This window comes from Schistocerca nitens, chromosome 1 (genome assembly GCF_023898315.1).
Source record: "Schistocerca nitens isolate TAMUIC-IGC-003100 chromosome 1, iqSchNite1.1, whole genome shotgun sequence".
Lineage (NCBI taxonomy): Eukaryota > Metazoa > Arthropoda > Insecta > Orthoptera > Acrididae > Schistocerca > Schistocerca nitens.
In genome coordinates, this window is record NC_064614.1 from 484,133,568 (window position 1) to 484,160,107 (window position 26,540).

Below are 26,540 nucleotides of genomic sequence, written 5' to 3' on the forward strand. Positions count from 1 at the left end.
TGCATTCCGGAGCGCCGCCGCCGCTGCCACCACTGCCACCTCCACCACGGACGCGCCACGCCTTTACCTTAGGCAAACCTGCGCCGATCCCGCCAGAGTAGCATCGCAGTGGGACAGAGGCTATCTGTGCAACGCAAATGGAATTGAAGTGCAGGTGTATTGACAGTGTGAAAAGCCTTTTCACCCCACTTTTCAATTCGGCCTGAGAGAAACAGCGCAATATCTGACACAAATCTGATGTATGCCATATGATCAGAAGACTCCGGACGCCCCTATGTAATGCGGAACTCACCTCTAGATGTCACGAGTGGCGGACCCTCCAGTAAAAAAGGAGGCGGGAAGCAGAGGGTTGTGGGTAAAGCAGTAACAGCGGAATGGGTCGTTCACGCCTGTTCAGTGACATCGAACGTTGGCTGTCACGTGGGTAACGAATCATCAGAGACATTTCAATCCTTCTAATGCTTTTAATCAGATGAAACTACAGGATCCCAGAGACCTTTTCTAGTTTCAAACATCTGTGATATATATACACTGAAGAGCCAAGAAAACTGGTGCACCTGCCTAATATCGTGTAGGGCGCCCGCGAGCAAGCAAAGTGCCGCAGCACAACGTGGCATGGACCCGAATAATGTCTGAGGTGGTGCTGGAGGGCTGGCTGTGAGCACTATGGGACTTAACATCTGTGGTCATCAGCCTCCTAGAACTTGGAACTACTTAAACCTAACTAACCTAAGGACGTCACACACATCCATGCCCGAGGCAGGATTCGAACCTGCGACCGTAGCGGTCGCGCGGTTCCAGTCTGAAGCGCCTAGAACCGCTCGGCCACACCGGCCGACAGTGCTGGAGGGAACTGCCACCATGAATCCTGCAGGGCTGTCTATAAATCCGTAAGAGTACGAGGGGGTGGAGACCTCTTCTGAACAGCACGTTGCAAGGCACCCCTGATATGCTCAATAATGTTCATACCTAGGGAGTTTGGTGGCCAGCGAAAGTGTTTAAACTCAGAAGAGTGTTCCTGAAGCCAGTTTACTTCTGTTCTACTCGACGACTTTCCGTTTGTTACTACAAAATGGGTATCAAAGGCAAATTTAAGTTTTGAATAGCTCCGTTACAGATCTCCAGGTAGTGTAGTTGTCGTATGAAAGACAGATAGGGCTTCTAATTTCTGTTGGGCACAAAGCTGTACCTTATCACGAATCATCTGCTGTTAATAGAGTTGTATGGACGGTCAGGTTGAGAGTCGGGCTTTGTGTTGTTGCAGATGGAGAACGCGACGGCCAACTACGTGCTGGGAGCCAGCGGCAGCGGAAGCGGCAACGACAGCGGCGTGGTGCAGCTGGTGCAGCAGCTGACGGCTGTGCAGAGGGACTACCGCCGCATCGTGGCCGGCCTGCCCAAAGGTCAGCACACACTCGCTACAAGCCGCAGCCGCCCTTAAGTCTTGCCCATTTGCGCGACAATTTCCAAATTCTCGCCTATATTACTGCAGAGTTCCCGGTAGTTAATCAAAAGTATCAATTTTGACATATTGTCACATCCGCGAAATGTTTCAGATTTTACGACAAGTTTCCTTACGACAGGACTGGAAAAGATGTTCCCTCTACGAGAACATCATTTATGAGTTTCCTCTCTTTCTTAATGATGGTAAAAATATGATCTGAATCTCACTGAACGAGATAGGTGCATTGTTAAGACACTCCCTACCCCCTGTCTTTATTGACGCGAGTGCTCGGCATCTAATGAACGCACATTGACCTGTCGCCAACTTCGGGCTTTCCACCTTCTACGAGTGAGCGTGCCGCCGTGTTGACGGGAGGTTCGCAGAAGCTCATCTCGCCACCAAACGGCAGACGGCACGCATACGTGCCCACTTCTGGAAACGCGTTTCTCGGCTGTGGCGACGGAGCGAGTTCCCCGCCAGCTCCGGAAAGACAAACAATTTCGCCGCAAGTGCGGTCGCCGCAAACACGGCCCGACGTACAGGCCCCGGCGGCAGCCGAAGGCGGCCTTCTGGCGCTCCTCCGCCCCCACCACCCCCACAAACACCAGCACCAACCCCACAAACACCACTACTACCCCAACAGATCCCCACCACCCACCGACAGACGATATTGCCGTCCCTTCTCTGCCGTGTCTCCTCCGGTCAGTTATACCGCCATTCATATTAACCTGTCACAGATATCATATCCGCCTCCTGTTCTCATTCCATCCTACACACCTCTAGGTCTACATATAGACCTGCTTATTGCAAGACACCTTGCGGTGTGTGCCAGAAAGTTCTTTTAGTCCCACTGTCTTTCCCCCGTTACACAAGATCTCTTCCGTCGCCTGTTCTCTTTCTGCCGTTACATGCCTAATATAACTTGTGTTGTAAGTATCTGGAGCAAATTGCGTATATACCCAAGAACTTTGCACGATAGGGTCCAACCTAATGGGGCAGTGCAGTTGTGGAGCCATTGAGCAAGTATTCGGGAATGTGGAATTTGCTCTGTCCGGCCATCGTGGTTAAGGTTTACCGTGGATTTTCTAAATTATTTCAGGTAAGGGCCGCGGTAGATCATCTACATCTACGTCACGTTCCGCATGCCACCTAACGGTCTGTGGCGGGGTGTACTTCAGGTACCAGTAAATGATCCCCTCTTCCCTGTTCAACTCGCGGATGCCGCGTGGGAGGAATGATTGTCGATAAGCATCTATATTAGCTATAAGTTCTCGATCTTTCTCGTCGTGGTCATTGCGTGAGATGTATGTAGGAGGAAGTAATATGTTCGTTGGGCAACACCGCCCGTGGCTAGCCACTTGAATGTGAGCGCGCGGCTCTCTCACTTGTCAGCATTAAATAACTCGGGAACGCCTCAACATATCGATTTTTTCCTTAATATTTATGTCTCAGTGCAACGTGCCCTGCAACATTCCTACAAGCGTTTCAGACATTAACTGATCACCCTGTATATGACGTAAACCCATACGGTTGAAAGTACACGATACTAGAAGCGAAACAGACTCAGTAAACATAGGGTCGAAAATGCATACCTTAAGAGCTACGAGCAATTTTTCATCTTCGATAGTGCGAAGCAATACTCTTCTACCGCAAGTTCTTTGTTTTCCGTATTTTGGGAACTGGTATTATGGACCAAAAAAGAAAAAAGTCCAGTAAACATGTGTTCTAAATTGCATTCCTTCAGAGCTATGACCACTTGTTCATTTTTCCTACTTTGAAACACAACTCTTCTAATGATCAAGTGCTCGTAACTTTTAAGGTATGCGTTTTAGAGCACATGTTTGCTGGACATTTTTTTCTTACTTTGGCCCATACTAGCAATTACCAAAATATGGAAAGCAAAGAACTTGCAGTAGAAGAAATTTGTTTCACAGTATCGAAGATGAAAAATTGCTCGTAGCTCTTAAGGTATGCATTTTCGACCCTATGTTTACTGATACTTTTTTGCTTCTAGTATCGTGTACTTTCAACTGTATGCGTTTAGGCCAATAATTATGATACACCCTGTTTATATACTGCCAAATAATGTCAGAACTTGTTAGTGAGAACAGGTTGTAATAGTATATTATAGCATTTGGCGTCCGACGACAGATTACAAAAAATGGTTCAAATAGCTCTGAGCACTAAGGGACTTAACATCTGTCGTCATCAGTCCCCTAGAACTTAGAACTACTTAAACCTAACTAACCTAAGGACATCACAAACATCCATGCCCGAGGCAGGATTCGAACCTGCGACCGTAGCAGTCGCGCGGTTCCGCACCGAGCGCCTAGAACCGCGAGACCACCGCAGCCGGCGACAGATTACAGGAAATGCTATATTATTGATCAGATTTAACTTGTCCATAGTCCAAAACATACTGCTGTAGCTTTACCGCTGGAAACACTTCGAGGGATGTTATGAGCATTTCTTTTCCTCGTCTACCTAGCCGAGTAGCAAGCTGTACCCAGTAGTGTTATAAACTTGAAACTTAGTCTGCAAAACTGCAAAACACAATTTATTTCTGTGTTTATTGAAGCATTATTTTTGTTATTATCTAATTAGACGCAGGTTACTTTAGCGTCATACCACACTACTTGTAGTAGTCATGAATGTGTTCATCTGGTCGACAGGCGGATGAGACCTTACACGCGAAGGGAAAAGTGAAACGTGCGCCAGTTTTGGATTGTGCCTTTCATTTTTTACTTTTAGAGTTGTGGCTTACAGCTTTCACATTGAGAAATTACTGTGTTGCGTACACAATTTCTTAGGTAAACGTAGATGACAGATACATTTTAACCACGGCAGCCAAAGGCGTGCGTCTTTCGCAACCGAGAAGGTTCCCTTTCGATGGTACTGATGTTCTATCGACACTTCCCGAAAAAAAATTAACGCATTGTCATTACTCCGAATCACTTAAGCAAAAAGAAAAAAACGCATTTTCGTGGTGTATTTTTCAACTTAAGTAAATTTTATATAGTAGGGTAAACATAGTCATGTGTAGGGACTGTGGTTGTTGTGAGCGGACGCAAGGAGAATTGGCCACTCTTCGGGGGCAGGTGGAGGCTTTGTCTGTTAGGCTCATCGAGCTCGAGGCGCAGGCGTCGGCTCGTAGTGGCGTTGGGGCAACTGTGGTGAGTCCTATGCCTACTTCGGTGGCCTTGGAATCACATGGAACCCCTGATGTCGCTGCGTCTTCCGGCAGTGAGCATCTTACCGGTCAGCCATCACTCCAGGGTGAATGGCGGACAGTGGTGGGCTCGCGCGTGCCTGGCCGAAAGGCGAAGGTGGGATCTGGCCGCGTGGCAGCTGCCTTACCCCTTTCCAACAGGTACGGGGTGCTTCCTAGTGGTGATGACATCGTTTCCGAGCCACCACAGGATGCCTCGCCTGTTGGGCCAGTGGCCGATTCTCCGGCAAGGTCCCGACAGTCACAGAGGGCGGGCCTATTAGTTATAGGGAGCTCCAACGTTAGGCGGGTTATGGAGCCCCTCAGGAAAATAGCGGGTAGGTCGGGGAAGAATGCCAGTGTGCACTCGGTGTGCTTGCCGGGGGGTCTCGTCCGTAATGTGGAGGAGGCCCTTCCGGCAGCTATTGAACGCACTGGGTGTGACCGGCTGCAGATAGTAGCACATGTCGGAACGAATGACGCCTGCCGCTTGGGTTCTGAGGCCATCCTTGGTTCCTTCCGGCGGCTGGCTGATTTGGTGAAGACAACCAGCATCGCACGCGGAGCGCAAGCTGAGCTTAATATCTGCAGCATAGTGCCCAGAGTCGATCGCGGTCCTCTGGTTTGGAGCCGTGTGGAGGGTCTAAACCAGAGGCTCAGACGACTCTGCGACCATAATGGTTGCAAATTCATCGACCTCCGTTATTGGGTGGAGAACTGTAGGGCCCCCCTAGACAGGTCAGGCGTGCACTACACACCGGAAGCAGCTACTAGGGTAGCAGAGTACGTGTGGCGTGCACACGGGGGTTTTTTAGGTTAGAGGGACCCCCCCTTGGGCGAAACGATAAAATACCTGACGGCTTAGCAGAGAGAACATCAGCATCGTTGATAAAGAACGTCCGTCCTCAGAGACCAAAAACAGGAAAAGTTAACGTAATATTGGTAAACTGCAGGAGTATCCAGGGCAAGGTTCCTGAATTAGTATCGCTTATTGAAGGAAATAGTGCGCATATAGTATTAGGAACGGAAAGTTGGTTAAAACCGGAAGTGAACAGTAACGAAATCCTAGACACAGAATGGAATATATACCGCAAGGATAGGATAAACGCCAATGGTGGAGGAGTATTTATAGCAGTAAAGAATTCAATAATATCCAGTGAAGTTATTAGCGAATGCGAATGTGAAATAATCTGGGTTAAGTTAAGTATCAAAGGTGGGTCAGATATGATAGTCGGATGCTTCTATAGACCACCTGCATCAGCAACCGTAGTAGTTGAGCGCCTCAGAGAGAACCTGCAGAACGTCGTGAAGAAGTTTCGTGATCATACTATTGTAATAGGGGGAGACTTCAATCTACCAGGTATAGAATGGGATAGTCACACAATCAGAACTGGAGCCAGGGACAGAGACTCTTGTGACATTATCCTGACTGCCTTGTCCGAGAATTACTTCGAGCAGATAGTTAGAGAACCAACTCGTGAAGCTAACGTTTTAGACCTCATAGCAACAAATAGACCGGAACTTTTCGACTCCGTGAATGTAGAAGAGGGTATCGGTGATCATAAGTCAGTGGTTGCATCAATGACTACAAGTGTAATAAGAAATGCCAAGAAAGGAAGGAAAATATATTTGCTTAACAAGAGTGATAGGGCACAAATCGCAGAATATCTGAGTGACCACCATCAAACGTTCATTTCTGAGGAAGAGGATGTGGAACAAAAATGGAAAAAATTCAGAAACATCGTCCAGTACGCCTTAGATAAGTTCGTACCGACTAAGGTCCAAAGCGAGGGGAAAGATCCACCGTGGTATAACAATCATGTACGAAAGGTACTACGGAAACAAAGAAAGCTTCATCATAGGTTTAAGAGTAGTCGAATCATAGCTGATAAGGAAAAGCTGAACGAAGCGAAAAAGAGCGTAAAGAGAGCAATGAGAGAAGCATTCAACGAATTCGAACATAAAACATTGGCAAACAATCTAAACAAGAACCCTAAAAAGTTTTGGTCGTATGTAAAATCGGTAAGCGGATCTAAATCCCCTATTCAGTCACTCGTTGACCACGATGGCACCGAAACAGAGGACGACCAAAGAAAGGCAGAAATACTGAATTCAGTGTTCCGAAACTGTTTCACTGCGGAAAATCGTAACACGGTCCCTGACTTCAGCCGTCGCACGGACGCCAAAATGGAAACTATTGAAATAAACGATATCGGAATTGAAAAACAACTGCTATCACTTAGTAGCGGAAAAGCATCCGGACCAGACGAGATACCCGTAAGATTCTACAGTGATTACGCTAAAGAACTTGCCCCCTTTCTATCAGCAATTTATCGTAGATCTCTGGAAGAACGTAAAGTACCTAGCGACTGGAAGAAAGCGCAGGTCGTTCCCATTTTCAAGAAGGGTCATAAATCAGATGCGAATAATTATAGGCCTATTTCGCTTACGTCAATCTGTTGTAGAATAATGGAACATGTTTTATGTTCTCGTATTATGACGTTCTTAGATAATACAAATCTCCTTCATCATAACCAACATGGATTCCGCAAACAGAGATCATGTGAAACTCAGCTCGCCCTATTTGTCCAAGAAATTCACAGTGCCGTAGACACTGGCGAGCAGATTGATGCCGTATTCCTGGACTTCAGGAAGGCATTTGATACGGTTCCGCACTTACGTTTAGTGAAAAAAATACGAGCTTACGGAATATCGGACCAGGTTTGTGATTGGATTCAGGATTTCCTAGAAGAAAGAACGCAACATGTCATTCTTAACGGTTCAAAATCTGCAGATGTAGAGGTAATTTCGGGAGTACCGCAAGGAAGCGTGATAGGACCTTTATTGTTTACAATATACATAAATGACTTAGTTGACAACATCGGTAGCTCCGTGAGGCTATTTGCAGATGACACGGTTGTCTACAAGAAAGTAGCAACATCAGAAGACTCGTACGTACTCCAGGAAGACCTGCAGAGGATTAATGAATGGTGCGACAGCTGGCAGCTTTCCCTAAACGTAGATAAATGTAATATAATGCGCATACATAGGGGCAGAAATCCATTCCAGTACGATTATGCCATAGGTGGTAAATCATTGGAAGCGGTAACGACCGTAAAATACTTAGGAGTTACTATCCGGAGCGATCTGAAGTGGAATGATCACATAAAACAAATAGTGGGAAAAGCAGGCGCCAGGTTGAGATTCATAGGAAGAATTCTAAGAAAATGTGACTCATCGACGAAAGAAGTAGCTTACAAAACGCTTGTTCGTCCGATTCTTGAGTATTGCTCATCAGTATGGGACCCTTACCAGGTTGGATTAATAGAAGAGATAGACATGATCCAGCGAAAAGCAGCGCGATTCGTCATGGGGACATTTAGTCAGCGCGAGAGCGTTACGGAGATGCTGAACAAGCTCCAGTGGCGGACACTTCAAGAAAGGCGTTACGCAATACGGAGAGGTTTATTATCGAAATTACGAGAGAGCACATTCCGGGAAGAGATGGGCAACATATTACTACCGCCCACATATATCTCGCGTAATGATCACAACGAAAAGATCCGAGAAATTAGAGCAAATACGGAGACTTACAAGCAGTCGTTCTTCCCACGCACAATTCGTGAATGGAACAGGGAAGGGGGGATCAGATAGTGGTACAATAAGTACCCTCCGCCACACACCGTAAGGTGGCTCGCGGAGTATAGATGTAGATGTAGATGTAGTTAATAGCGTATTAGTCAGAAGGTACTCAGTTTCATCTCTGTGAGAGGAAACTGCTCGTTATTTTGCCGCACACATCAACATTATAATTCCTAACTAAATGATGAATTTTAATGTTATACCAACTCAGAAATTCATAATGCGCGCTGTAATAAAGTAGATGTGACAACCGACAAAACTACTCACAATTCCATTCGGCTCTATTCCTTTTGTTAACAAACTGCATGAATAGTTACTTGCCTGGAACTCGTTTCGAAGCGACGTGGATTCTGCGGAAGCAAACGGGATTCCATCACAGTGTTACTGCCACCTTGAATTGCGCTCCAAAACGCCGGAGTGAGTTTTATACTATTTGCAGTGCAGCGTTCCGTTCTCTATGTAAATGGGCTGCCGGTGCTGAGAGGGGTGAGTTCTCCCCCTGAATGTTGCCATAGTTACGGTGGCGTTTATTTGATTTAAGAGGAGCGAGCACTTGCCGACGTAAATAACGTCCTCCAAACATTACTGCAAGATGGGAGCGGCGCGCCGCCCGTAGCTGTGCGTTGAGAGTGGGATTCACCTGAGTGCGCCGTTACCATGGAGACATCGCGCAAGAACTTTGCAAACCGAATTCCTGCGTTTGCTTAGCGGAACCATTGCACGGAACTGAAGGACTGTGGTATTATTAATAAAAAGACACTTTTAGTTTTCATGACTCATAATGAGATAGATTGATATATTATTCTTAGTAAATGGTAACCTTTAATTTAGCTCATTAGGTTTGATAGGAGCTTAAACAGAAAATTTTTTAAAATTGAGTTGAATTTTTCCGTTTGTTTGGTCTTTAGGATCAACTTTCATGATGGTAGCTAACTTTGGAAAACTCTGTGGTATATTAGAAATACACTCCTGGAAATGGAAAAAAGAACACATTGACACCGGTGTGTCAGACCCACCATACTTGCTCCGGACACTGCGAGAGGGCTGGACAAGCAATGATCACACGCACGGCACAGCGGACACACCAGGAACCGCGGTGTCGGCCGTCGAATGGCGCTAGCTACGCAGCATTTGTGCACCGCCGCCGTCAGTGTCAGCCAGTTTGCCGTGGCATACGGAGCTCCATCGCAGTCTTTAACACTGGTAGCATGCCGCGACAGCGTGGACGTGAACCGTATGTGCAGTTGACGGACTTTGAGCGAGGGCGTATAGTGGGCACGCGGAAGGCTTTGTGGACGTACCGCCGAATTGCTCAACACGTGGGGCGTGAGGTCTCCACAGTACATCGATGTTGTCGCCAGTGGTCGGCGGAAGGTGCACGTGCCCGTCGACCTGGGACCGGACCGCAGCGACGCACGGATGCACGCCAAGACCGTAGGATCCTACGCAGTGCCGTAGGGGACCGCACCGCCACTTCCCAGCAAATTAGGGACACTGTTGCTCCTGGGGTATCGGCGAGGACCATTCGCGACCGTCTCCATGAAGCTGGGCTACGGTCCCGCACACCGTTAGGCCGTCTTCCGTTCACGCCCCAACATCGTGCGGCCCGCCTCCAGTGGTGTCGCGACAGGCGTGAATTGAGGGACGAATGGAGACGTGTCGTCTTCAGCGATGAGAGTCGCTTCTGCCTTGGTGCCAATGATGGTCGTATGCGTGTTTGGCGCCGTGCAGGTGAGCGCCACAATCAGGACTGCATACGACCGAGGCACACAGGGCCAACACCCGGCATCATGGTGTGGGGAGCGATCTCCTACACTGGCCGTACAACACTGGTGATCGTCGAGGGGACACTGAATAGTGCACGGTACATCCAAACCGTCATCGAACCCATCGTTCTACCATTCCTAGACCGGCAAGGGAACTTGCTGTTCCAACAGGACAATGCACGTCCGCATGTATCCCGTGCCACCCAACGTGCTCTAGAAGGTGTAAGTCAACTACCCTGGCCAGCAAGATCTCCGGCTCTGTCCCCCATTGAGCATGTTTGGGACTGGATGAAGCGTCGTCTCACGCGGTCTGCACGTCCAGCACGAACGCTGGTCCAACTGAGGCGCCAGGTGGAAATGGCATGGCAAGCCGTTCCACAGGACTACATCCAGCATCTCTACGATCGTCTCCATGGGAGAATAGCAGCCTGCATTGCTGCGAAAGGTGGATATACACTGTACTAGTGCCGACATTGTGCATGCTCTGTTGCCTGTGTCTATGTGCCTGTGGTTCTGTCAGTGTGATCATGTGATGTATCTGACCCCAGGAATGTGTCAATAAAGTTTCCCCTTTCTGGGACAATGAATTCACGGTGTTCTTATTTCAATTTCCAGGAGTGTATAAGCTTAGTCATTCGCGATCTTGACATGGCATCTATCATTACAATGAATAAAAATGTTCTCCTTCCAAGAAGATGTTTCAGTTAAACTAGGTTAAGGTGTCGATCCGGAAGGTATGGGAAGGTCGGGGGCATTGCCATGGGGGTCATGTCATCCGCCGCAAAAAATCTAAAAACACTGTATGAAACACTGATATAAAAAAGTATTGTGATTATACTAATACATTTTACTTCTTGTAGTGATATTATAATTAAAATCATGGGCATTTATGGCGTGCTGAGTGTGGGCGAGGTAAGTTACATTTGGGGGGGGGGGGGAGGTGTGTTCTGGGAGGGACAGTAAAAGTCTTTGACCTTCTTACCCTCTTACATAATAAACCTGGATATTTGCCTGGCCAGGTGTGCTTTTGATAAGAGACTGACCAGTTTGTTAGTTTTGTCAAGGGACGATGATACATAACACATAATAGACACATGGATAGGTGCGTGAAACTAGTCTTCAGTCTGAAGACCACAACAACAACACAAGAATTGGATAGGCTTCTATCCCACCGTGACTAAAACTAAATCATCATTTTCAATAAAATTCTTGAGGGTATGAAGCGCCTTGCCATATAAAATTGTCCAGTTCTTCAGCTATTGTTGCAAATGGCCTTCCTGACTTTATGGCGTGCACAGATATTTTTGTTTTCCTTTAATGGAATTTCTGTGTTGTTCACAAATTACAATCCTTTCCAAACTTTTCACGCTAATTAAGACCATAGAAGCATGGTGTTTTGCGAATGTGCTTCTGATCAGAAAACGATTCTGGTTGTTACAGTTAAGATTTTCTTTAAATCGTGTCTTTTGCGTTCTTTTTGTGATATTTCCGTAGCTACTTTAATCCCCCGACATACATTTATTTGTATCTAATCGAGAAGTGAAATTTTGTTAAAAATTTTCATCCCCTATTTGACACACGTGTGGAATTTCGAAAAATGCCCTCTTCAACGACACCTACAGTATAGGATCAAACCCTCACCAGATTTACTAAATTTTATCATGAGCTGTTTGGACTGGGCGATTATGATTTATTCAGTCTGGAGATTTCCTTATACAGATGTTGAAAAGTTCCTCTTTTAAGAGAAGGCTTTTCGTACTATAACGAGTCTGCATTTTATATCCTCTCTACTTCAGCCATCGTCAGTTATGTTGCTACCCAAATTGCAAAACTCGTACACTATTTACAGTACTTCATTTCATAGTACAATTCCCTAATTTAATTCTACTACTAACTCTTTTACTTTCGTTGATGTTCTGTTATAATTCACTTTACTTTCGTTGATGTTCATCTTATAATTCACTATCTAGACACTATCCGTATCATTCGATTGATCTCGAAACGGCCCCTTAGAAAAATTATAAATGACTGTGCTTAAACTGACACACAATATTTTTAGCGCAACGCAATCTGACTTTGAAAAATCCCTACAAAAGAATGGCCCTGACTAACAATAATCTATACCTTTCATGAATGACTTACCTCACAAAAGTCTTCGTTACTCAAAACTACTGCAATACAGCAGTGTGCCAATACTGCCAGCTGAATATAAGATTCTAACTACTGATAGGCATAGTTAGCAAATGAAAGATTTTGATAAGGAATAAACAATGTATTTACGTTAATAGTGTTCAAAAGTCATTATATATATATCAGTTCATGATATCCAGTATTACAAATTTACTCTTTCTAGCGCACACACGTCCAGATCGTCCGCTCTTAAAATTCTGCCATCTGTCTCCCCACATCCACCACTGCTGGCGGCTCACCTCCAACTGCGCAACGCTACGCGCTGTTAACAGCCAACTGCCCAACTGTACAATAGCAAATTCCAACAATGCAAACCAGCCACAGACTGCACGCAGCACAGTCAGTGATTTTCATATAGAGCGCTACGTGGCGTTACCAACATAAAAACCTAAACAGCCTACTTACAGTCTTCCAAGTTCTTCTTCGACCCTGACGAAATAACGGTTGTCATAGGCAACATTAAAGCATTTATTTTTCCTCTCTTTTAATTCTTGTTTGAAAATTACTTTTACTGCTTGCGCGTGTGCTGGCTGAACAACACGCGGAGTTGGGGTGCCGGGGATGGCTGTGTACAACGCCGCCTTGCTACTACCTCGGCTACTGCTTACATTGAGTGTGTGTGTCGGTGTCGGTGTATTTACACCCTGTGAAGTGCGCGCAGCCGCAGCTGGTTGCCCGCCTGTTTGGCTGACGGCGCGGTGCGTTGTGTGTTGGCAGACTGCTCGGCGGCGGCGGCGGGCGACGCCTCCGGCCTGCAGCTGCTGAGCCCGGACGGGCTGTCGCGGCCGCTGCTGGCGTGGTGCGACCGCGGCTGGACCGTCGTGCAGCGCCGCGTCGACGGCTCGGAGGACTTCAACCGCCGCTGGCACGAGTACGCCGCCGGCTTCGGCTCACCCGCCGGTCAGTAGTCCACTGCCTCTGCTACAACGTAGCGTAGTATCTAATAAAGTAAAATAAATAAATGTCGTGTGACTAGGGCCTCCCGGCGGGCAGACCGTTCGCCTGGTGCAAGTCTTTCGATTTGACGCCACGTCGGCGACTTGCGCGTCGATGGGGATGAAATGAGGATGATTAGGACAACACAACACCCAGTCCCTGACCAGAGAAAATGTCCGACCCAGCCGGGAATCGAACCCGGGCCCTTAGGATTGACATTCTGTCGCGCTGACCACTCAGCTACCGGGGGCGGACACCTCATAAAGTACTGCACTGATGCAGACATAAACACTTTTTTAAGTTCTAAATAATTATTCAAATGGTTAAAATGGCTCTGAGCACTATGGGACTTAACATCCATGGTCATCAGTCCCTAGAACTTAGAACTACTTAAACCTAGCTAACCTAAGGACATCACAAACAGCCATGCCCGAGGCAGGATTCGAACCTGCGACCGTAGCGGTCGTGCGGTTCCAGACTGCAGCGCCTAGAACCACTCGGCTACTCCGGGCGGCAGTGGAAGGTTGATTAATTCATTAATTGAGAGGGTTTATGGGAGAGTGGTAGGTTGTAAAGGGAAGAACCATATAGAAATGAGGATTTAGGAATATATGAAGCAAAATAGGAGAAAACGACGGGTGGTGAAAGATTTCCGATAAAGACTCTAAATTATAAATATTGTATCCCACCTGGAAGGCGGCGCGTGGGTAGGAACGGGAAAATGTAATTAATACAAGTCGGTACTAATCTCTCGGTACTGCAGACACAGTTAAAGCACCTTTACTAGTGGATAACATATGCAAACATATTACATAACTTGCAAGGTGGTGCGGAGTTGAATCGAAGTGTCCTGGCTGGCTGTACCTGATCAAATAGGCTGAAGCAGTCGCGGTGCTCGTAGACCTCGACAGCACCGGCTAGCTGGCGCTGTCTTCTGTGTCTTTCGTAGTGCCAACCTAGCAGAGCGCACCTACGTTGTGGCATCGTAGCTATCGATACAAAAATAAATGCTCTAGAAGAAATTTCGGAAATTTGTCGTAAGGTCTTATGGGACCTCCCTAAGCTTCTACACTACGTAATCTAACTTAAACTAACTTACAACTTACGCTAAGGACGACACACACACACACCCATACCCGAGGGAGGACTCGATCCTCCGACGGGGGAGGCGGGAGGGGGGGGGGAGCATGACAAGACGCCTCAGGCAGCCAATTGGCCAAATATAGGAAGTGAAGCAGAAGAATAAAAATAAATTTTTAATATAACGCGTTGTGCAATCGGGCTAAAAAGTATAACATAATTAACATAATTTCTCTTAGCCCCATGCAGATCCCTCACCCCACAAAGACAGTCCTGGAAATTTGTGCTTGTGAATAGTAGCTTTGACAACATTTGTAAGATTTATAACGAAAAACACGTACATGCAAAAGTAGATCACATCCTATCTATGCGCCCCACGTTTTTAGTATATGGGGCTAGCAGAAATTATTTTGCCATTTTTGGCCCTTTTTAAAAATATGTCAAATTAAAAATTTATTTTTACTTAAGTAACAATTACTTTCCATTTTTTCGTCTTCTATGTGTTAAATTTCACAGTAGATAGAGTTCCATAGGGCCTCCAGCATAGTATAAGTCAGCAAGTGACGTATTTATAAGGGGTGTCGAGACTTGCTGCTGTATGGTATTAGTTTTTAATACTCTCACTTCCACTACAGATCTGTTTCGACTAAACTGCCATTATCGAGCTACCTGCCGTACAGTGTGTGTGGCATTATTTTCATTATACATTTTTATGTTATAGTTGATGATTGAGCATGGTTCAAATGGCTCTGAGCACTATGGGACTCAACTGCTGAGGTCATTAGTCGATTGAGCATGGATTTCTACTTATGTATATATGTCTAGATGGTCTGACATTCATATTACATTGTCGGAAAGTATATTTTAACTGTCGTTCTATATTTGCTGAATTACGGTGGTAATTAATTTGTTATGACAGTAATTTGACAGTACTACTGCTGTGATGTCATATGTTTACAAAGTATAAGCACTGTTATACAGTTGGCGATGTGTATATGTATGGTTGCTGTATGTTCATAGTAGCATATGTTTATAGCGATCGTGGCTCAACCAAATAATATAAAAGTCATCTGCATAACAGTGTTTGTTTTTGCAAACACATGACATCATAGCTACAAAACTGTCGAATAATTGTGTAACGAACTAATTACAACCTTAATTTGACAAATACAGAACGACAGTCAAAATACAGTTGTCATAGAATGTGAGTCCATCTAGAGAATACATACGTAAGTAGCAATTCATAATATGTACAACGAGAATGTCATCCACAGCGTTCTCACTCCACCATGGCAGTTTAGCTGATCTGGGGTACAAGTGAAAAAAGTAAAAATTAATATAATACAGCAGCGAGTCTCGATACCCCTTATAAATTTCTGGAACTTTGGAGTATGTTGCCAGTTGTCGCGCTATTTCATTCACACATTGTGACGCACCTGTCATCCGCACCATACCAGAACTGTGCAGCAAACCCGGAACATACAGTCTCTTCTTAGAATGCGCCACTTTTATTGCACAGTGGTTTTAGCGGGGGACGATATGTGGAACTTTGTTTCTGAAGTTAAGGTGGGGGTTTTAGTGTCTCAGGCGGTGTGCATAGTCATCATCCCCCCATCCCCCCTCCTTACTTGAATTTAACGCATATAAAGTTCGTATAATTGTGGGATCTTCAACTCGAGCGTCACTTTGGCATAAATGTCGGTTATTTCGTCAAAGTGTTGACCATTCACGTGAATTTCTACATTATGTCGTTTTTTGATTGGCTCGTATTGATAACACCAAGTCTCGTCACAGCTGATGATCTTTTTTCCAGAAAAAAAATTGTCGTTGGTTTGCAATTCAGTCAGGATGCTGCAGCTGTCCAAGCGTCGCTGGCTTTTTTCGGGGGTCAGGGTGTGCGGAACAAACTTTGTGCACACTTCTCACTTCTTCGAAACATTCTAGATATGGCTTTGAGCACTTCATTTAGCGATGTTGCTGAACTGCGATTTATGAAACAGCGTCGACACACTAGGGCCGCACGTTTATTACAACTTAACAGCGCCCGCTCACAACGACTGCTGGAATGCATGTCTATTGTTTACAATCGTTAGTTCAAGCTGTCACCGTAAATAGTGCGCTGGCAATGTTCATACGCCAGGAACGAAATCACTCTCTGAACGTTTTGGACGGACGGTGTATATTGTGAACAGTAATCGTCCAGCAACGACGTTATTACCACACTCAACTTCTAAATCAGCTTCTTTTACGTTTTAGCAATCTTTCTTTCTTTCTTTTGCTTGTGCTTTTTCCCGCAATGACGCAGGGTCGGCATGGTTAATCTGATTTGGCAAGGTTAATTTAAGGGGTGGCCAGAAGCCCTTCCTGCCGCCACCCCGTACCCCGTGGGACTGAATTAGTGTACCCCAACTGTCTGCGACTAGTGTAATCCGTGGAATAGTGCGAATGTGTTCAGATGTCTACGAGCCGTGTAACTGAGGCGGGACGTGGAGACCAGCCCGTTATTCACCTAGTGGGATGTGGAAAACCGCCTAAAAACCACATCCAGGCTGGCCGGCACACCGGCCTCCGTCGTTAAGCCGCCGGGGGGATTCGATCCGGGGCCGGCGCGCCTACCCGAGTCCAGGAAGCAGCGCATTAGCGCTCTCGGCTAACCTGGCGGGTTTTTATATTTTCGCAATGTTTCTCCTATTATTTCCTTTGCGTTATGGAATCCTACAGTTTTGATGGCTCATGTACGTAAGGGCCAACAGCCTTGCCGCAATGGTAACACCTGTTCTCGTCAGATCACCGAAGTTAATCGCTGTCAAACTTTCATAGCAGTTGTATGTGTGACCGTCCGGGTCGGCTGAGAGCTGTTGGCAAGTGGAGTGCACTCAGTCCTTGTCAGGCCAACGGAGGAGCTAACTGATTAAGAAGTAGTGGCTCTGGTCAATGAAAACTGACAACGGCAGGGAGAGCGGTGTGCTGACCGCGTGCCCTTCCATACCCGCATCCAGTGACGACTATCGGCTTAGGATGTCATGGGGGTCGATCGGTACCGTTGGACCTTCCAAAGCATGTTCGGATGGAGTTCAGTTCAAACACATAATGCTGAAAGCGCTGAGAATGTATGTGCAGACAGGTGCGATCACCCAAAAACAAGTGAAAAAGAAGAATTCCGCGTTATAGCCTCGTGGCCAACACAATGAAGACGAAACGGATGCGCGCAGCAGCTGTGTGCGCTCGCTTATCTGAACAGTTGGCAGGTGAAATGTCCGCAAGCGTGGGAGGTGTGTGGGCGCTCGCATAATTAGGACTGCCACTGTCGCCGCCGGCGGCTCTCTTTTGTGTCTCCACACCAGCGGCGGCAGCAGCCGCCGCCGCTTTCAGGCCACTCAATGGCGCGCGCCGCAGCCCCCGTCTGTGCTTGCGCCGCCGCCGGCTGCAATCGCGGATACTGGACAGCGCCAGCCCCTAGCGACCGCTGCCGTTTTTGTCCCGAAATGCCACCTTTTCAGTCGCCAACGAACGCCATCTACCCACACAAACGGCGAAAATTACGTTTCTCGCACTGACCTTTCTGTATCTGTGAATGTGTTACTATTTAGGAAAGCTGACATTCACATTTTGGAAATATGAATCGAGGCACCTCTATTTCAACAGGCACAATGCGGTCATACGTGAGCAAAACCACTTGTTAAGTGGCGGCAATCGTGGAATTTAATGAACTCTAGGAAATCGACTGTCTGGAACATAGCATTCTGCGGGGGTGAAACGGAGACGAGGGAGGGGGTGAATGACGAGTTCAGAGAAAATTAGAAGCATCCGATGCTGTACTACGTCTGTGGAATAGTGCTCACAAGAGAAGGAATCGGTAGATGGGGTGTAGTCTACGACATCCAGCAGTTAGACGACAATGAGGTAGGCAATCGAGAGCGAAATCGTAGAGACAGAGTATGTGAATAATATTAGCAAGGTCTTTCGTGTACTAGGAGTGCAAAGATTAAGTGAATGTCACAAACAAGGTGAGTGTGATAAATAAACTGCTTTTTATATTCTTAGAATGGTCAGACGCATTTTAATTTCTTAATCCAAGAAACTAAAAGGGGGTGGGGGGGGGGGCGGAACGTCATGTTGCTACAAAACCATCGTACTTCACATTTTATTCAAGGGAGTCATAATTTATAGGTTATGCATTAGTTAATTAGCATTATTAGATCTCCAATGGTATGTTACTTATCAAAAAATGGTTCAAATGGCTCTGAGCACTATGGGACCGAACATCTGAGGTCATCACTCCCATAGAACTTAGAAATACTTAAACCTAACTAACCTAAGGACATCACACACACCCATGCCCGAGGCAGGATTCGAACCTGCGACCGTAGCGGTCGCGCGGTTCCATACTGAAGCGCCTAGAACCGCTCGGTCACTCCGTCCGGCCGTTACTTATCAACTTAAGTACGAAATGTCCTGTTTTATACCCTACTGCAGTCGTAAATTTTATGAGGGATTTAGTAGTATCAGGTTAAATACGTAATTTGCTACGACTCATTGTCACGTTTCGTATTAATTAGCTAGTGTTCTCTAAGAAAGATACATTTCAAAGTTATGTAGCCTACCTGGATTACTTAACGTTCATTCAACCCCATGCTGTTGAAACAGTCGCTCGGCTGTGTAAAAGGCATTCTACTGCCTTGTAGAGGTAATCGAGGCCCTTTTCTGTGGAGTTTGGTAAGTAGGTTAGAGGTGGAAGCAGAATAAAGCTTCAACTCAAATGTGACGCATACCTGGAAAGCTCAGTAGATCAAAGCGCTACTAGTGACAGGCATCGATTCGGGATCTGACTTCCATTGGGCACACTCTTTTAACCTTATCGCAATTTTAATAACACCTTACACTAGCCCGCGGACTGAAAAGTTCCTTGAGTTTATTTCTTCGTGAATGATAGTGTTGTTTATGTTTGAACAAAGGACGTGAATGGTTATTCTGAGAAATCATCGGATGATCAGGACGGGGGTTAAAGTTCTCGAATGTCTGAATTTTAACAGTAAACAGACGCACCTGATGTAAAGATAACTTTCTAAACAATTGCCGCAGAGAAAACTTGCGAAATTGTAATAGCAAATTATTGGGTTGAACAATTCAAAACCATATTAACTGTTAGTCGACAGTGACTGCTTCAAAAATCTTAAAAGTTTTTTAGGGACAGCTACGTAACAGAATTTGTTGATTTATTTAAATTATTTAATAAAACAACATATTTCGAGTTATAAACCTCGTATTCGGACTATAACGGTAATACAAAACAATTTCACAAAAGCACACACAAATATTTTTATGTACGCTATTGGCATGTATTGTAGCCATCCTGCTTCTAAAGGGACGGAAATGCTAATATGAGGGAATATTCACTTCGTGAGCTGGTCTGCTGTTCACATAAAAATTTTTAAATATTCACTCACTTTGTTGATATGAAATGGCTTTGGTGTGTTCAGTTGCTTCCATTGCTACGGCTTCTTGGATCTTGATAATCACTTTCATACACTTGCAAGGGACACTTCAGGTACGACATCACAATCAATTCTACTATGTGGTGGAAACAAGATGGCCGTCAAAAGCCCAAAGCTTGTTTCGGTTTAACTATTGATGTGTCGATCCTCGTGTTATCAGTCACTTACAATGTCCTATGCACATCTCTCTTATGTAACATCTCTGATGGTTGCGACGAAATAGATAACAATGAGAGAGACTGTGGGAATTCGGTGTTAAAAGTCACAGTGTGAAAATTGCTTTAAGGAATTTCAAAGATATAGTTGTTGGAATACAGATTCATATACAGGATGAGTCAAAAAAGACTTTACAATTTTGAAGCGATATGGAAATTCATTGCGATAGCTTACAGAACTGGTAGATGTGTTATTCTTTAGCAAAGAACCTCAAGTTTCACACGAAAGTGTCAAGTGTCAGTTTTGTTCGATGTGACTGCTATTTGTGACGCGGCAAACGTCCTACCGGTAAGGAATTTCTTCCCACACTCGTTGCAGCAAGTCGGACGTAACTTGTGCAACGGCACCGTATACTCGATTTTTCCGGTCGGCTTAATAGTTTGGTAGGGGACGAACATACACAGGGTCCTTAATGAAATCCTAGAGAATGAAATCCAGTGGTGTCAAGTCAGGGGAGCAAGGTGACCAAACGATTGGTTCTTCACGGACAATCCACCGACCTGGGAAGCGATTGTCGACGAAACCTCGACCTTCCTTGAGGAAATGAGGTGATGTACCGTCTCGCTGGTAGTAAACCATCCTACCTCTGTGGAATTAAAAAGTTTCTAAGCATATCCAGATACACAACACCAGTGTCAGTTTTCTCCTTGAAGAATAAAGGGCCGTATACTTTCAATTTGCTAAGGGCATAAAACATTAACTTTGGGGCTGTCACGAATGTGTTTCAGTGCTGCATATGGATTTTCGCTGTCCCATATACTGCAGTTATGGGTTTTCACCATGCCGCTGATATGACCCGTTGACTCAACGCTAAAGATTATCGTGTTCACAAATTTCTCGTCGTCCTCTATCCGATGCAACACTTCAGCACGGAATTCCCCACAGCAACCATATCTCCATCACTAATGTGTTGTGCCATTGTAAATCTGTATAGTTTCAAGTGTAAACGTCTACGCAGTACTCGCCAAACGATCTTTTGTGGAATGCCAGCCTCACAAGACGCGCCTCCCGGTGATTGTTGTGGACTACAGGCAGAGCTCTGCCTGACATGTCCGACATAACCATCAACACAAGAGCGACCTGCTCATTTATCATGTCGCAGTGGACACACGTCTCAATAAAGTTCGTGTGCGAAATACAAGCCGAACAGTTGTTGCAGAGATCGTTTCATGAAATCGAAACACAGCGAGCACACTCCGCACCAGCCGGCCGCGGTGGTCTAGCGGTTCTAGGCGCTCAGTCCGGAGCCGCGCGACTGCTACGGTCGCAGGTTGGAATCCTGCCTCGGGCAAGGATGTGTGTGATGTCCTGAGGTTAGTTAGGTTTAAGTAGTTCTAAGTTCTAAGGGACTGATGACCATAGATGTTAAGTCCCATAGTGCTCAGAGCCATTTGAACCATTTGAACACTCCGCACCAGAGAAGGTAGCCATTTTAACTGTGCACTACGCTGGAGCTCGTGGTGGCGGAATGGGGTACTGATGCACTAGGTGAATCAAACTTGAGGTCGTGTGTTACAAAATAACGCATCTATCGATTCTGTAAGTTATCTCAATAAATTTCTATATCGTTCCAAAGTTGTGAAGTCCGGTTTGACTCACCCATTATATACCTCATTTGTACGTATTTTTATTTCATTAGGGTAGAATTTGAAGAAGAAATATGAGTTCATGAAATCTGAAGTTTTTTTAAGGATCTCGCTTTTCTACTCTTGGCCATGGAGGAAGATTTCTGTTTCCGCCAAGGCAGGTTTCCGTATCGCCAATGTAGCCTGAAAAGGAGGTTTATACCTCGAAACAGGTCATCATCATCATCATTTAAGACTGATTATGCCTTTCAGCGTTCAGTCTGGAGCATAGTCCCCCTTATAAAATTCCTCCATGATACCCTATTCAGTTTTAACATTGGTGCCTCTTCTGATGTTAAGCCTATTACTTCAAAATCATTCTTAACCGAATCCAGCTACCTTCTCGTTGGTCTACCCCGACTCCTCCTACCCTCTACTGCTGAACCCATGAGTCTTTTGGGTAACCTTGCTTCTCCCATGCATGTAACATGACCCCACCATCTAAGCCTGTTCGCCCTGACTGCTACATCTATAGAGTTCATCCGCAGTTTTTCTTTGATTTCCTCATTGTGGCCACCCTCCTGCATTGTTCCCATCTACTAGTACCTGCAATCATCCTAGCTACTTTCATATCCGTAACCTCAATCTTATTGATAAGGTAACATGAATCCACCCAGCTTTCGCTCCCATAAAACAAAGTTGGTAGAAAGATTGAACGGGGCACAGGTAACTTAGTCTTGGTACTGACTTCCTTCTTGCAGAAGAGAGGCGATCGTAGCTGAGCGCTCACTGCATTAGCTTTGCTACACCTCGGTTCCGAAACAGGTTCAAAATGGCTCTGAGCACTATGGGAGTTAACTGCTGAGGTCATCAGTCCCCTAGAACTTAGAACTACTTAAACCTAACTAACCTAAGGACAGCACACACATTCATGCCCGAGGCAGGATTCTAACCTGCGACCGTAGCGGTCGCACGGCCCCTAGAACCGCTCGGCCACTCCAGCCGGCCCGAAACAGGTTGCTTCATTTAATATTTCATGCAAGTCGTTAAATTTTGCAAATGGTAGCGGTCTCTGAAAAGTCGTTATTATGTGCTTAGTTCGAATTGGCTTCCTTTGCTGTTAGAATTACAGTGGAAGATAGAAGCGGGAGTGACTTGGTGTGTGTGTGTGTGTGTGTGTGTGTGTGTGTGTGTGTAGAGAGAGAGAGAGAGAGAGAGATTGAGTGAAAGAGAGGGGGGGGGGAGGGAGAGGCAGAGAGTCTGAGAGTGCGCTGTGTGTGTTGCAGGCGAGTTCTGGCTGGGCAACGAGGCGCTGCACCGGCTGACGGCGGCCAACTGCTCCAGCCTCCGCGTCGACCTGCGCGACATCTACGGAAAGCGCTGGCACGCCGAATACGGCGAGTTCCACGTGGGGCCGGCGTCGGACGGCTACCGCCTGCACGTGGCCAACTACCGCGGCAACGCCAGCGACGCGCTCGAGTACCAGCAGCGCATGCAGTTCTCCGCCATCGACCGCGACCTCGACATCAGCAACACGCACTGCGCCGCCAACTACGAGGGCGGCTGGTGGTTCTCGCACTGCCAGCACGCCAACCTCAACGGCCGCTACAACCTCGGCCTCACGTGGTTCGACGCGAGCCGCAACGAGTGGATCGCCGTCGCCTGGTCCGAGATGCGCGTGCGCACCAGGGAGGGGTGCCACGCAGGCGCAGACGTAGACGCCACCGCAGCGCCTCTGGCCTTGGAGGACGACGCGGGAGAGGACTCGCAGTCGCCACCACCGACCGCTGCTGCTGCGTGATCCTGAGGGGCACTGGCGAACAGCTACTGATGGGCTGGGCAAGCGACAAGTGATTGCTCTCTCTTTGTGTATGGATGTGCGCCTACGGTATACCTCACCCTCGGAGGAGTCGTTAGCGAAACCCGACCCTAATGTATCTCACTGTTATAGCCTTCCCGAGATGATGCGAGTCACAACAGCGAGCTCAGCACCGATGTCTTGAAGGAGAATGAGAGGCTGAAAGTGTTGGTGCCCTGATTGACCACTAAGATGCCGTGCCTTTTGTGGCTAAAACTGGTTACCTTTTACGTGGTTTCATATGACAGAAGTCCTGAAAGACAAAATGACGAATACTTGGAATGGAAGTCGACAGTTGTTCCCAATAATTTTAAATGAAATCCCACATAGTGTCTGCCATTGCCAGAGAGTCATTGAGTCTGTTGTATGCTTCTTCATGTGTTTGTGTGTGTTTGGGTAGAGGGGGGGGGGGGGTGAGGGTGGACGGTGCACAGACATTTTGCTATCAACTCTGTGTGCTGGTGGAATACTGATAGTCAAGTAGACCGTAACAACATTTGTACAGTGTATATTTCTGAAGTTTACTCTTATATTGCCATGTGTGCAGTCTGCACATATTTACCAAAGAAAGAGTTTCTGCACAGAGTGGACATAAATCCAAACAATTGAAACTTATGTTTTCATTGTAAACAACAGATAAATGTTGCAATGTGCCCATTCCTCTTAGCAAAACCTACACTCTGCAGATTCTTCAACAGTCACATTCACACGCCCACATCTTCAATTACTGAACCGGAGTGGAAACCAGAAATTACTTTTATTCTGTGAAATATTTTAGTATTACCACATTATTCATTTCAAATTTACTCATCTTGTATCTTTCTGTAGTACTCCAGTAGTTTAATATGGAGACACATTACAAACATTTCTCCATCCTATTGTTTTTGATCGAACACTTTCCCAATCAGTTCAACTGTAGAATTCAGTATCCTTGGTGTCATATGAGAGACTGTAATTTATTAATCAATTTTGTATGTGCTGTCAACTTTTTTATTTGTATTTATGTTTATTTTCTAGTCCTAGACTGAAATATATTGCTTTCTTAAATGTGTTGGATTGGGAAAATCCCACCAATAATGGGACCAACCCCAAGAAACGTTAGCAGTGCATCAGTGTGGTAAACACTGCATCACTATTCCACTACAGGAATTGCCATCAACTGTTTGTGTTGAGAGTTTTACACACTTTTAACTATTTTTGATGTGTTCATGTTTGTAAACCATCCACTATTTTAGTGGCTCATAAATCTTGGACCAGTAATTATATTATATCTGTATGGCATTTTTATTCTTCATCAGAGATTCGGTTGGACACACTATGATCTCACAGTTTGATTATATGCAGTGCAGTTCCTTTATTTATATCTTTGTTTAAGTTAAGTAGTTAACCCATCTGTGTGAATGTGCACCATAATATTATGTGTTAGTTATAGATTAAAATGCCTGCCTGTTGCCAAAGATAGTTATGAGAGAAAATCTTCTTAGTAACAATAAAAAAAATATTACTAACACAATTTATGTGTCCATAAATCTACTGTAATAAAAGACAAGCTGACTGTTTAAATATGTTGTAAATTATATAAGTGAAATACATGGGCATTATATCCAAAGAGAACTGTTATTTGCCACAGAAAAGTGGCAGCAGATGTGTCAGGGTACCGGGTACCGTTCTGGTATTATAATCTGATATTACATCTAGGTCCAAAGTATATTACAAATTGCTCTGTGAATATAAAGAGAATGTATGTTTCCCTTGTTTAACAGGAAAATCCACTTCATGCAAAATGTACTACCGAAGTGTTGAGTATCTTATTACTGTTCAATAAATTAATGCTGAGAGCATCAGATAATTTTAGAATTAAGGCTGTGAGCAAAAGATGTTTAAATGTGAGAGCTTGTTTCATGAAAAACATTTAGGTTTAGTGTTGCTAGAGGATGAATGTTTTGCAAACCCATCATTTGTACTGATGGCTGTGTGCTGCAAAGGAATTTATTATTGTTAGATAGATTGTGTCTAAATCATAAGATGACAAAAATAATCAGCATATAATGATCTGCTAATGTGAACATATGTGTATACTATTATATATGCAGACTTACTGGAAAGAAAATTTTAAAAAAAGTTGTGGCAGTTGGTGAGAATTATCTTGGTATCTTGTACTTAAAATTGTTGTATGAGTGTGCCGTAGTCATTTATTTGATCGGGAGGAGCAAATTGTATCCTCCTTGATTACTAGGTCACAATGAGCTTCATTGCAGAGCTCTACTGAATGACCATAGTCAATATTTTGGTGTAAATATCCAGAAGATTAGGAATAGTCACACAAAGGTAATCATTGTAAGTTAGAATGTTTGTATGTGTAAATACTGTTTGTTACAAGTGCTTTACATACAAATATGATCATCTATTCAACAGTAATACAACAATTACTGAGACCTGTATATAATTGTATGAAATTATCACACAGTTTAATATTAAAAACATGAAAGATGCATATGAGTTGTGTGAATTTTATTTAAAAGTCTTTGCCTTTATAACTTCCAATAATATGATGACAGAAAACAATGAAGTAATGTTGCTTTTGCTCCTATAAGCATTCACTCTTGTCTTGTGCATGTCATATGCTAGCCCAAACATGTTATGAAGGAAATACACTCTTTGCTTCTAATGATACTTATACGTAAAAACACTGTTATGCAAAACACTATTTTTTCATATAGACCCAAACTTGTGTGCCATCAGTAGTGGGATTTCTTTATTCAAATCTGTAAAGTGTGAACATGTTTTAAGCATTAACTGATCTGATACTTCCTGGCAGACTAAAACTGTGTGCCAGACTGAGACTTGAACTTGGTACTGGCAGAAGTAAAGCTATGAGGACGGGGCATGAGTCATTCTTGGGTAGCTCAGTTGGTATAGCACTTGCCTGCAAAAGGCAAAGATCCCAAGTTCGAGTCTCGGTCTGGCACACAGTTTTAATCTGCCAGGAAATTTCTTATCAGTGCACACTCCGCTGCAAAGTGAAAATCTCATTCTGCAATAACTGATCTATTAAAATAACCCACTGAAGGTGCTGAAACACGTTTTGGTCTGTACGACAAAACAGCATTTCACATAACAGGTCCATTTTATAACCCAAA

General features: G+C 45.1%; 1 protein-coding gene across 1 annotated transcript in view; it reads left to right on the plus strand.

Annotated features, from left to right (window-relative positions):
- The window catches only part of LOC126255811 (protein scabrous), a 226,329-nt gene extending 200,442 nt beyond the window's left edge, over positions 1-25,887 (plus strand). Inside the window, exons 7-9 of the mRNA XM_049955434.1 lie at positions 1,265-1,403; positions 12,968-13,150; positions 22,829-25,887. Coding sequence (XP_049811391.1) covers positions 1,265-1,403; positions 12,968-13,150; positions 22,829-23,343 — 837 coding nt within the window. The 3' untranslated portion in view covers positions 23,344-25,887. The remainder of the gene's footprint in view (positions 1-1,264; positions 1,404-12,967; positions 13,151-22,828) is intronic.
- Positions 25,888-26,540: the final 653 nt, after the last annotated feature.